The following is a 14,132-nucleotide window of genomic DNA, read 5'->3' as shown; positions in this document are numbered from 1 at the left end:
CCCCACTGGTTCATGATGTTTTTTTGCTCTGCCCCCTCTCCTTGTCACACCCTGATTTTCACCAGTCACTTTTCTCTCCACCCTCTCTACGTCACATCCTGTTCACACCCTACTTGGAAAGTATATGTAAGGACGGGATTGTTCGTTTTAGTTTAGTTTTTAGTTTAGTTTAGCTCGACTTAGATTGTGCTGCGTCCTGCATGAATAAAGAGATACTGCATATAGCTCAACCATGAGTCCCGGGTCGTCTGTCTCCACTCGAGAAGCTAGTCCAACAAACTACTATTTAAGTAACAATAGAGGGGGAAACTAATTGGATGCCTCAAACTTTTTAAAGCACAGACTGAGTCTTTTTAATACATAGGCTGAGTCTTTGATATGTTGACTTACTTAAAAGTTTAGTCCAGGGAGAACAAAAGTAACCGGTGGCATAGTTATATACAAATAATGTCAAAGGACATAAAATATGGTGATGGTGTGTATGATACAGCAAATCCTAACAAAAGGGTTTTTCAAAGTTAACCAAATTGCCAAACAATGTGATTATAGCAATAACTATCTACTGTTCTTAAATCCTAAGACAGCTCCTCTATACAGCCTATTATTTCCCCCAATCCTGGAACCTCTGGGGTGGGGCTCACTTTTCTGCATGCCTCTCTCAATTCATACCAAAGGATATTGCATCCGCCAATCCCAACCTAATCAATGCAACGAGTACCACCTCAGCATGCTTCACTTCAGACTGTGTCCAGAGAAGTCAGGCATGGAATGCCAACCCTATACCCTCATCACTCAGGTGAGACCTTTCCTTTCATGGTATTCTCTAATTCCATTCTAAGAAGTTCATTTCCTAACAAAGTCCCAAAACCTAGATACGGGCTAGGTCCTATAAGATAGAGCATATGTTCACACGTATCCATAAATTAGGGCAAAATATATACCTGAAAGCAAAAATACACAATAGTCTGTAGGGAGTCAATATCAAGTTCATAATGAAATAGTGTCTACTTAGACTTAGATACCCTCCTCACCTACTTCCTATTACAGTTCTCTTACTCACTCCAAAGATAGCCTTAGCAAAGGAAGGACTGCAAAAGCTGAATAATGGCAAGAGACTGGCATACTTTAACGATGACTCTTCAGTCACTATCAGGCCATTCCATCAGATGGGGCCCTAATCAGGGAGTCCTGAGATTCCCAAACAAACCTGATGAGCCTAGAACTCAAATAAATCCCTCTCTCCATTGCCTTTTCTATCAGGAGCAACAAAATAGCCCCCTTTGTGGGCCCCCATAGGACCTTGCCCTCAACTTGGATCAACAACGGTAGAGAATGTTCCCTCTTCTGAAGGGAGGATGCACAACATAGTCTATGCTACACCTGAGGAAGATGGGTCAATAATGGGGCAGCAGGGAATGTTCCTACTCATGACCACAGAATGTGAGCTCAGATCTAGAGGGATGCAGAGGTCACACAGGCTCCTAAGCTAATTATGGGCCCCAGATCATATCAAATCAATGGGGTTTACAGTCAACAATATTTATACCCCTTTCCCATATTAGGGAGCTATTCTCTTCCCTGATCCAGCTTTCTGGTCCTTTTTCCAGCCATGACATCACCTCCCCAGACAGTAACTTGGATCCACTGGCATATCAGATTTCAGGCACAGGGGCAAAAAGAAAAAGGAAGAAGAAAAAAAAACAACTAACATAGCCAAAAGCCCTTTGGAATTTAACTAAAATATGCCTATTAGCTATGTACAAAATGGAGGAACCCCCCCCCCCAACTCTTCATCTGCACTATTCCAGCCCTTAGGTCCATGATTGGTCAACAATTTGTTTGGCTTTGTATGTTAACTCTCTTTTCAACCACCAGGTTCCAGATGCTACCATGATGCCAACCAGACTTCCCTGGACAGACAACCCCACCAATGTGTCCTGGAGCTCCGATTCCCCAGAGCCCTTCCCCACTAGGGAAAGAGAGAGAAAGGCTGGGAGTATGGATCAACCTATCAACGCCCATGTTCATCGGGGAAGCAATTACAGAAGCCAGACCTTCCACCTTCTGCATCCCACAATGACCTTGGGTCCATACTCCCACAGTGTTAAAGAATAGGAAAGCTATCAGGGGAGGGGATGGGATATGGAGTTCTGGTGGTGGGAATTGTGCAAAGTTGTACCCCTCTTATCCTATGGTTTTGTCAATGTTTCCTTTTTATAAATAAAAAAAAAATTTAATTCCAACATGTACTAGGAAAAAAATAATTTATAAGGACATGAGGAGGCAAAGCAGAGACAGTTTTCAATAAATGGAGATGAACACACTTCACAGGTGTCATGTGACAACTTACTTTTAAAGAGATGTGATATAGCACTCCTGAAACATATACAATGGTATGACCAAATTTCACATCAATAAAAACATGTAAATATATTTCACATTGATTCAGAACAAATATGGCATAATGATGAACTTAGGACTTGTGAGCATGAGGTTCCAAATTCAATCCCTGGCAGTATTTCCTGGCCTCTCTCATTCTATCTCTGACTTTTTAAACAGGATTTGTGAAAAAAAATAATAACAGCAGCTTTAAGGCATATGTCACTTGCTTCTGGACACTAGTTTCTTCATGTTTCCAACTATGAAATAGAAAAAAAAGTACTAGAGCTGGTGATAAAAAAAGAGACAGCACAGGAGGACTGAGTACTTAAAATTTCATTTGGCGAAGTGCTTGTTCTGTCAGTAAGATTTCCCTTATACCAAGCCAAAGTGCTCCAACATCTGTAATTCTTCTTAGTAAACAGGTATCAATTAGAACGGCAGGCAACACTAACCTGTCTATGATTTGATGGAATAAGAGAAGTGTTTCTGTTTGTCGTCAGTCTCCTGTTTACCATAAATATCATAACACTATGGTCCATAAATTGTAAGACAGAATTCATGAGATCACTAATTTAGAAGGGAGAAAAAAGCTTTTAGGTCTCTTATTTCACTTGTTTTTATTTTATATACAAGGACATGAAATTGATTTAAGATGTAAAGTTGAGGAAGTGGGTGGTTTGGGTAAAAATTTTGAAAAATTCCTTGTGGGTATCTGTTCCTGCCATCCACCATCATCATCAAGACATGCATGTGCCATTATCTGAAGTTCTCACACATTACATCTTTTTAGAGAACCTGTAAAAATATGGATGGCCACATCTTAACATGTATGGGAAGCTGAACTTCCCACAAACTGCAGGATGGAGCTTAAGGGTGTCTGCAGCAGTGACAGGTTAACACTCCATGACAATTCCTTGAAAGGAATTCTGAATGTGCTACATACCAATATCCAGGAATGAACAATGAAAGAGAATCTGCCAGCTATTTAATTAAGAGTTATAAATTACAGGATTTAGGGGGAAAATCTATCATTCACAGAACAGAATGCAATAAAACCTAAATCCAGGATTACTAACTTTGCTCCCTGAAATAATAACCCCAGGAGACAATACCCTAGAATAATAGGTGAGAAAAAGGAGAGGAGCTAGAGGGAGTTGTGAATCCTTTAGAGCAAAGATGGGGCAACCCCTGTTACAAAAAAGCATTTAGCCTGGGGCCTTTGCATCTTAGTGTGTTCTTGCTCCAGTTCAGGCACTGTATCATTTTGTATATGAACCTTTTTTCTTTAAACCAACTTATTACTTGAAAAGATAGCCTATTAGCTATTTCAAGGATATGATATATGTTCATAGTGGTTTGATTCTAAAAAATAAATATGGTTTAGTATTTTTTTTTCCAAAAAATAAATGAAATAAAAATTTACTATCAAGTTTATTATAGGTCAGGAGTTCAGGGTTGATTTGGACTAATGTCATCTAAAACTTGTCTGGAGCTGAGATCTACTTACAAAGTGGCTTGTTAACATGTTGGGCAAATCAGTACTGACTATAACAGACCTCAGTTCCTCTCCACCAAAACTCCTAAGCATTCTCACAGCATAGGAGTTAGCATCCCCAGAATGAAGAGTCCCTGAGACAAGTGAATATTTGTTTTTAAGACTTTTTGTCTTAGAAGTACAGTACCTACACCTTTTTGCCCCAGATAGAGGCAGAGAGAGATTATAGCATTGAAGCTTCCTTCAATGTGGTAGGGGGCAGGCTTGAACTTGGGTAACACACGACAAAGCACCAAGCTATCAAAGTTGAACTACTGGGAGTCCAGCAGTAGCACAGCCAGTAAAGCACACGTGGGGCAAAGTGCAAGGACCAGCATAAGAATCCCGGTTCGAGCCCCCGGCTCCCCACCAGCAGGGGGGTCACTTCACAGGCGGTGAAGCAGGTCTGCAGTTATCTATCTTTCTCTCTCCCTCTCTATCTTCCCCATCTCTCTCGATTTCTCTCTGTCCCATCCAACAATGACATCAATAACAATAATAATAACTACAACAACAAAACAAGGGAAATAAAAGGGAATAAATAAATATCAAAAAAAAAAAAAGCAAAGTTGAACTATTTTTGCTGGTCTTGTGCTAGATTTTAAAGATGCATTATCTCAAACACTTCAATAACCTTAAGGACAATATCACCTCTATTTTGCTGATATAGCAACACTTCTTTTAACATACATTCATGAGAATCAAAGTTAGCCTATACTTCTTTAAGGGAGGAATATCAAAGAACTATAGATAAATTAATAACAATACAGAGTTTCAAATACTCAGTAAACAGCTTCAACAATAACAAGTCCTGGTTGATTAAAGAATCTGTGCTTAACCACTTCATAAAATGCATTTTGTTCTATTATGATAAGAATTTTCATCACATTTCTTTAAAAATCTCCTATGAAAAAAACAAGCCAAAGGAAAAAAGTGCAAGGCACTTCAACTTCTCATGTCATATGCAGTAATGATGATAGGAGGCATCACTATTTCTTTTTTCAAGAAGGCAAATTATGGTGACTAGACCATGATCATAAATAATTGCAAAGTTGGGAGAGGACAGACAAGTACTTATGACTCAGAGCCATATAAAAGATTTTCCTCAGATATAAATAAAAATAACAAGAAACAGAAAAATAGCTATGGACTTAAAATTGAGTTTTGTTTTCTTGGGGGTGCATGTACTGTACCATGATTTATATAGATGATTCCGAGAAATTCCTAAAGCAAGAAACAACAAAAAACTGTGGGGGGGGGGGGAGGAATGGGCCAAGCAATGGCGCACCTGGTTATGCACATGTATTAACATGCACAAGGACTAAGGTTCAAGCCCAGGCTCCCCACCTGCAGGGGGATGCTTCATAAGTGGTGAAGTAAGTCTGCATGTGTGTGTCTCTCCCTCTCAACTCTCAAATTTTTCTGTCCTAGACAATAAAAATAAATAAATAATACTTTTTAAAAAATAAAAGAAGGAAATGACAGCTTGGAGCAGTGGATTTGTAGTGCGCCAGCAATAGCCCTAATGGCAGAAAAAAAAATCATCAAAACAAAGAAAGGGAGAAATGACAAAAGAAAAAAACACAAAGCAGAACTTGGACTAGGTTTAGCGTAAGGTACCAAACAAGGACTCTGGAGGAGGGCAGAAAGGGATGGGGGGAGGGGGTCTGTTAATGGGTTTGGGGTTCTAGTGCATGATAGTGAAAGGGACCTAAGTTGAAAGAGTCTTTAGTAGACTCCCATTATGGGAAGAAAAGAGATTGTACCCATGTGTAAATAACTATACTGTAAACTGGTAACCCTTCAATAAAATGACAAAAGGAGAGAAACCTACTTAAGGCTGAAAAAATGGATAGTGTACTGCCTTGCCAAGCTTGTAACCCTGGTTTGAGACAGGTCTCCAACACATTAGGGGAAGATTTGATGTTGTAGCTTTGTTCCCTCTCTACCTCTATCTGAAATAGGCAGACTGAAGCAGTGAAGACCTGGTGGTGAATTTTAAAAAATTAAAAAGTGAGGAGTTCCAGGAGGCATGGCCATGAAATAACAGGGATCAAATCGTCTCTCCTCCAAAAACATCAAATAAATACAAGAGACTGAAATCATAATCTACAGCTGAGAATTCTACAGCCTCAAGCGGGTGCCTGTGTGCGACTGGGACGAAAAGGGGCCCCGGTTGAGGAACAGCAAGCTCTGGGCAAAGCAGTGCTGAGCTGCGCCATTTTGATGACCTCACTTTAAGGGCAGCAAGCAATGAAGGTTGTTGCGAATGCCAAAAGAAAAGAGAAAGGGGCTTAAGACCTCTCAATCTTTGACTCAGGGAGTATTTAGCCTTCTGAATTTAATGCAAGGACACAACATAAAACAGAGCATTTGTGACCACAAGACAGCACAAAGCAACCACCCTCCAACCCCACCCCACGCAGCGCGGATCATACAAACAAGAGAAACCTAGAGATCACAATAGCACCACCTGCTGGCCATCAATAACCAGCACAAAGTAGCAGCAACTAGGACTCTATTCTGCCCAGACACAAGTCAATCTAAGCAAGTGTGATTTAGTGGTACTGAGAGGAACCTCATAACACACCATATACAATGGTTAAACAAAGAAGAAACAGAGAACTAAACCAGGACAAAAGTCCAGATAAACACATCTCCCCCCCCAAAGGGTGTTGAGGACAAAATGCAAACACTAATTGAGACATTAATCATTTGGAGTGAAGAATGAGTTTTGAAAATAATATCATCAGAAATGAGGAAACAGCAAATGAGACTCCAAAAGGAAACATTATCTGGAGGTAATTGGAGAGTTGAAAGCTGAAATAGCTGAGCTAAGAACACAACTAGCTAAACAAGCTAATACAGTATCAGAACAGAGTAACAAAATCGCTGAGCTACAGAAAACAACAGAGGGGAGAGAGAATAGAATAAATGAGGCAGAAAACAATTAGCAAGATTGAGGATGAACTAGAAAAAACTAAGAAAGAAGAGATATTAAAAAAGTAAAAGATATATCAAAAAGTAAGAGATACTAAAAACAACAACAGAGACATATGAGATGACTTCAAAAGAAATAATATATGCATTATTGGCTTGCCAGAGGAAGAGAGGGAGAGGAAGAAAGCATTCTACAGAACATAATAGCTGAGAACTTTCCTACTCTAGACAACATAAAAGACAAAGGTTCAAGAAGCCCAGAGGGTCCCAAACAGAATTAATCCACACTTAAATACAAGACATATCTTATTTAGAACGAAAAGGAATAAGGATAAAGAAAGGATCCTGGAAGTGGGCAGTAGCACAGAGGGTTAAGCACATGTGGCACAAAGTGCAAGGACCAGCTAAGGATCCCAGTTCAAGCTCCCCACCTGCAGGGGAATCACTTCACAGGTGGTGGAGCAGGTCTGCAGGTGTCTATCTTTCTCTTCCCCTCCTCTCTCCATTTCTCACTGTCCTATCCAACAACAATGACAATAATAACTACAACAATAAAACAATAAGGACAACAAAAGGGAATAAATATTTAAAAAAGAAAGAGAGAGAGACAGGGAGGGAAGGAAGGAAGGAAGGAAGGATCCTGAAGGCTACAAGAGAAAAACAGACAGAGGAAAGATCAGCAGATTTCTCCTCATAAACACTAAAGGCCAGAAGAGAACGGCAAAATATCTATCGAGTGCTCAATGAGAAAGGCTTTGAACCAAGACTACTGTATCCCACTAGACTGTCATCCAGACTAGATGGAAGAATTAAAAACCTTCTTAGACAAGCAACAATTGAAGGAATCAACTATCACCAATCCTGGCCTACAAGAAGTTCTGAAAGGTTTCTTATAAACAATCACATCATAAATATGCCACACATCAGAACACTCTAAAAGTTAAGAGTAATGGCATTAAAAATATCTTAAATCAGAGCCAGGTGGTGGTGCACCTGGTTGGGCACACATGTTACAGTGCAAAAGGACCCAAGTTTGAGTCCCTGGTCCCCATCTGCAGGGGGAAAGCTTCACAAGTGGTGAAGCAGGGCTGCAGGTGTCTCTCTGTTTCTCTCCTCTATCTCCCCTTCTCTCTCAATTTCTGGCTGCCTCTATTCAATAAATAAATATATTTTTTAAAATTACATATAAAAAATATCATAAATCTATGATTATCAATAAATATCAATGGCCTGAATTCATCTATTAAAAGGCACAGAGTAGGGGATGGATCAGAAAACACAACCCAACCATATGCTGTCTGCAGGAATCCCACCTAACTCAGCAAGACAAACACAGACTCAAAGTTAAAAGATGGAAAACTACCATACAAACCAATGGACCACAAAAAAAAGGGCAGGGACAGCTATTCTCAATCTGACATGATAGACCTTAAAACAAAATTTTAAAAGATAGGGATGGACATTAACTTAATGCTCAGACGATCAGTCAATCAAGAGAATTTAACAATTATTAACATCTATGCACCCAATGAGAGGCCATCTAAATATATCAAACATCTACTGAAAGGGCTACTGCAGTAAATTAACACCAACACAGTAACAGTTGGGGATTTCAACACCCCTTGGATGTTAGACCAGAAACTATCAAATACTTAAGAGGAAAATACTGGCAGAGCTCTTTTCCATCTAAATTTTAAAGGCACCCTCAATGAAATGAATCAAATGAAAAAAAAAAGGTTGAACAATAAAGACAAAGTAGAACTTGGACTGGGTCTGGTGTATTGCTCCAAAGTAAAGGACTCTGGGGTGAGGGGGTAGGCAGAAGTTGAAAAACAAGATCAAAGGGAAAACTTTAAGCAGAACTTGGACTGGAGTTGGTGTAGGTCCTGGAAAAATGATGGCAGAGGAGGACCTAGTAGGGTTGTATTGTTGTGTGTAAATATTATGCATGTATTTTACTGTTGACTGTAAAACTGTAAAACCATTAATCCCCAATAAAGATATCAGAAAAGGAAAATAAAATTAAAAAGTGATGGTGGGAATTATACCCATTAAATCTTAATTTTGTAAATCAGTATTAAATAGCTAATAACATTTTTTAAATTTATTTATTCCCTTTTGTTGCCCTTATGGTAGTTATTATTGTTGTTATTGATGTCGTTGTTCTTGGATAGAACAGAGAGAAATGGAGAGAGGAGGGGGAGACAGAGAGAGGAAGAGAAAGACACCTGCAGACCTGCTTCACCGCCTGTGAAGCGACTCCCCTGCAGGTGGGGAGCAGGAGACTCGATCCTTATGCTGGTCCTTGCACTTTGCACCACCTGTGCTTAACCCACTGCACTACCACCCAACTCCCAGCTAATAGCAATTTTTAAAAATAAACACTGAGAGAAATAAAATTATCTATAACAATTAAATGCATTTTGAAAAATGTCTTCATTATTAGATTCAATCAGCACTGGATCAAATTGTAAGTACTCTTTATTTACTCATTCTAAGAAGCAAAAGGGTTGGGGATAAGCTACCTCTCAGATTTTGTAAGATTTTATAGTTATGGGGAAAAGTGGGGCAAAGAACTTTGGTCAGTGAGGAACTATAATATAGCCCTGTAATCTTATCATCTTGCAAACCATTAATAAATCATATTGACTTGGTCTGGGAGATAGCACAATTGATTAAGCATACCCATAGCTAAGAGAAGACATGAGACAGATTCATACTGTGAGTCTATAAGGAGAAATCAATCTTGATGCTGGCATGGTTTCAGATTTTGAGACCACAGAATGTGAGAACAAATTTCCAGTGCTCTAAGCTAACAACTTTGTAGTAATTTATTTTATGGTAGCTAATATGCCTACCCTGCTAGAATTACAGAATTTAAATAATGTCATTTTGAAGTTTTTAGAAATAGTTACTTTCAGCCTGAAAATAGAAAGAAAGAAAGAACGAAAGAAAGAAAGGAAGAAGGAAAAAACATCATTCACAGTTTTTAGTTGACAAATCCTAAACAACTGGAGATAACACCTCTAATGTTATTCCTTTCTGGGTACTGTGACAGGAATGAATACGACAAACTCCACTGCACTACCTACAATGGTGTCAGCCATCCACTGCCATCCAAATATCCACTCAGGTGGTCCGGGAGATGGGGCAGTGCATAGAGCATTCAGTCTCCAGAGTTCAGTCTCCAGCAGCACGTGTACCAAAGTGATATCTGGTTCTCTCTCTCTCTCTCCTATCTTTCTCCTTAATTAATAAATAAAATATAAAAATATATATTCACTGAGATTCTCCCAAAAGCCAGTGACAGTGCAGAGTAGGGACTTGGTTCACTTTAGCTGATTTCCAGTGGCCCTTCAAAAACCTATCTGTGGCTTACTTTCGTTCTTTTATTTATTTTTTTTTAAGGTGTCCTTCTAGAACAGGAGTCAAATGTAAAACTATAGGTTTTTAAGAAGTAAATCTTCAGACCAAAAGTTCTATTCAAACTTGTAGTCTTGTGGGTGTTTTGTTTTGTTTTTAATAGTCACCACTGACAAAACAGTAGATTACCATCTCATTTTTTATTAATTCTGAGTTTGCCAAAGTGAGTTCTCTAGCTTAATTTTATTTCAACTTCAAACCAGTGCAACCATGTATGTCTGATTTAACATAACAGTCTGACAGAATGGGGCAATTCATGGGTATTTTTATAGCAGCTAAATATTTCTACATTTTATCACCTCTATGACATCAGCATGAATTAACAAATAGTGAAAGAGTTACATAGAACCAAAGCCCCATTTTCTATCAAATTGCACTGAAACATTTCTGTGACTCAACTGTTACTTACAATAACCAAAAGCAGGGGCTAGGTGGTAGTGCAGCTGGTTAAGTACAAATATTACACACAAAGACCGAGGTTCCAGCCCCCAGTCCCCACCTGCTGGGGGAAATCTTTGCAAGTGGTGAAGCAGTGTTGAAGGTTGTCTCTCTCTCTCCTCTATCACCTGTCCTCCCTCTTGGTCTCTGTCTCTATCAAATAAATAAATAAATAAATAAATAAATAAAGATAATGAAATCTTTTTTAAAAAATAGAATAACCAAAAGTAGATTCAGATTCTTAAGGGGAAAAGTTCCACTGTTAGCATCTTTCTTGAATAAAAGTTAAGTCAATACAACTTGATACATCAACAACTGAGTATCTAGAGTTTCTGAGTAATTCCAGGTTTAAGAAAAGAACATTAACCATGGAACAGGGAATAAAGGAATGGTAGCATGCCTGACTTACATGCCAGAAACCCCAGAAGTCCCAGGTTCAATCCTTGACACCACCATAAGCCAGAGCTGAGCAGTGCTACAGTCTAACTTCATATGAAAATAAATGTTCTTTTAATCTTTAAAATATGAATAATATTCACAAACAAGTCTCCATCATGGATTGCGTAGATAGTATGTCTTTCTCCATAAAAGCAAAATTGACCTACCTTGTTTTCTAACATCTTCTACAGCAGCAACAAGCTCTTCCTTGAGAAACTGGCTCTCCTTTGCAATTTTATCCCCCTTTTCCAAGAAATTCTCAGTTGCTTGTTCAACAGATGCAGCCAAAACATGTGCCTTCTTAGAACGACCTCTCTTCTTATTAGAGGGCCCCTTACTATTGGTGTTCACCAGCGTTGTAACCTAAAAGTTTGATTTTTAAAATTTAACTGCAGTTACATTTTAAATGAAAACAACAGAAAATGTTAACATTTTTAAAGACAGCAAGAGGGCCAGGCAGGCATGGTGCATCTGGTTATGCATACACATCACAGTGCACAAGGATGCAGGCTCAAGCTCCTGTTCCCCACCTGCAAGGGGAAAAGCTTCACAAGTGGTGAAGCAGTGCTGCAGGTGTCTGTCTGTCTCTCTCCCTCTCTAACTCCCCTTCCTCTCTCAATTTGTCTCTATCCAATAATAAGTAAATAAAAATATTTTTTAAAAACAGCAAAAATATTCATAACAAAATGAAACATTTATTAAATATCACTAAGTATTAACAACATACAAATTGACATATTTAAGACAGCAATATTACTAAATTTAATTTCCCAAATAATTTAGCTATCTCAGTGGGCAAGAAACAGAATTTTTTTTTTTTTTTTTTGCCTCCAGGGTTATTGCTGGGGCTCGGTGGCTGCACTACGAATCCACTGCTCCTGGAGGCTATTTTTCCCATTTTGTTGCCCTTGTTGTTGTGCTTGTTGTAGTTATTGTTGTCATAGCTGTTGTTGTTGTTGGATAGAGGAGGGGAAGACAGAGAGGAGGAGAGAAAGATAGGCACCTGCAGACCTGCTTCACCGCTTGTGAAGCGACTTCCTGGAGGTGGGGAGCCGGGGCTTGAACCGGGATCCTTACGCTTATGCTTTGTGCCATGTGTGCTTAACCTGCTGCACTACCACTCGACTCCTGAAACAATATTTTAATTTCTCAAAAACGATGTTTAGTTTTTAGTTTATTTTACAGATGAAAACCTGACTAGAAAAACCAGGGAGGTGCCTCTATGGATAAAGCATTTTTTTAAAAAAGTACATTACAGGGAGTCAGACTGTAGCACAGTGGGTTAAGTGCAGGTGGCACAAAGCGCAGGGACCAATGTAAGGATCCTAGTTCGAGCCCTGGCTCCCTCACCTGCAGGGGAGTTGCTTCACAAGTGGTGAAGCAGGTCTGCAGGTGTCTTTCTCTCCCCCTCTCTGCCTTCCCCCTCCTCTCTCCATTTCTCTCTGTCCTATCCAACAACGATGACAACAATAATAACTACAACAATAAAACAACAAGGGCAACAAAAGGGAATAAATAAATATTTTTTTAAAAAGAACTTTTTTTTTTTTAAAGTGCATTACATACCATTAATCTCTATTACTGCTAGAAACACTGAAGAAAACAGTGAGAATGGTATGTTTCTAATGCTTAATGAATCATTGCATTAACATTTAACTATTAGGGGAGATGAACTAAGTACTGTCAGCTTAAACTCAACTACTCTAAGGCTTTGAACCAATAACCTTATTAGTCAGGCCTATTATTATAGAATTGTGTATTTGTTTTCAGATATTTACCTGTGTAACAAGAGGCTCCAATAGTCTTTCAACTGCCAGAGTCCTGATCTCTAGGCTTTTGGGGTCCCATTTGAAGTTTATGTTGCCTGCGTGGACAGCAGTCATTTCTGAAAGAGAAACAAAAACCTTAAGTCAGGCAAACATCAAATACAAACATGAATTTATATCAAATGTCCTCTTATTTAAGGACTCATATATAAGGAAAGCTACATTCAACACAAGATTTTTAAAAAAAATGCAAGACAGTATGAGGGTCCAATAACTATGTATTACCACTTAACATTTCAAATTTGCCAGTACTAGTGGTAGGGTTAGAGGGCATTCCTAAACACACAGAGCTTTTTTCTTTGGCTTCTCTGGCACCAAGATAACTCTATTTCACTTTCTGATGATGACTTAGAAGCAAAATAAAAACCAAAACTAAACAAAAGCTAATACAGGAAATAGTTTTTCTTAATCCCCATTTGGAGTACAGTATGAGTATACACCTCGTTTCATTTTTAATGGGTTCTTAGTGAGTATTTCATCCTATTCTATTAAATATAATGCTCAAACTTGCTGTCCCCTGCACCTATATACATATTACCACTCACAGTCAAAAGAAATATCAAGTCACAGTCAAAGACCTTTCTGTTAAGATTCAAGGTACTTCCATTAGACAGACTTAAGACTATGAGAAGGAGGGGGGGAAAATCAAGCAGTTAGGTTTTATCTTCAAAAAGTAATGCCTTAAAATTACAGGAAAAAAGATAGGAAAGCTAAACACTTTATTTATTTATTTATTTATTTATTTATTTGCCTGTAGGATTGTCACTGAGGCTTAGTACCAGCACTATGAATTCACTATTCCTGGAGGCCATTTTTTATTGTATAAGATAGAGAGAAATTGAGAGGGGAGGGGAGAGAGACAGACAGACACCTGCAGACCTGCCTCACCACTTGTGAAGGTGGGGAGCAGGGGACTTGAACCAGGATTCTTGCGTTTCATACTATGTGAGCTAAACCTGGCATGCCATCACCAGGTCCCTAACACTAACAAACTTTCTAGACAAACTGTTGATAGGAATTTACAGCTTTAGAAGAGTATATTTTTAAAACCCAACAATTCTACTTAAAGAATTTCATCCTATGAATATGGGATGATCTCACTCAGACAGAAGTTGAAAAATAAGAACAGAAGGGGAGCACAAAGCAGAACT

At 38.8% G+C, this 14,132-nt stretch overlaps 1 protein-coding gene across 1 annotated transcript in view; it reads right to left on the bottom strand.

Moving 5' to 3' along the window:
- Window positions 1–14,132, bottom strand: part of CTNNA1 (catenin alpha 1) — a 174,374-nt gene that overhangs the window by 134,693 nt on the left and 25,549 nt on the right. Inside the window, exons 2-3 of the mRNA XM_007517548.3 lie at window positions 12,934–13,040; window positions 11,323–11,518 (exon numbers count right to left, since the gene is read on the bottom strand). Coding sequence (XP_007517610.1) covers window positions 11,323–11,518; window positions 12,934–13,038 — 301 coding nt within the window. The 5' untranslated portion in view covers window positions 13,039–13,040. The remainder of the gene's footprint in view (window positions 1–11,322; window positions 11,519–12,933; window positions 13,041–14,132) is intronic.

Source organism: Erinaceus europaeus, chromosome 2 (genome assembly GCF_950295315.1).
Source record: "Erinaceus europaeus chromosome 2, mEriEur2.1, whole genome shotgun sequence".
Taxonomy (NCBI): Eukaryota; Metazoa; Chordata; class Mammalia; order Eulipotyphla; family Erinaceidae; genus Erinaceus; species Erinaceus europaeus.
This window is presented reverse-complemented; position numbering and strand designations above follow the sequence as displayed.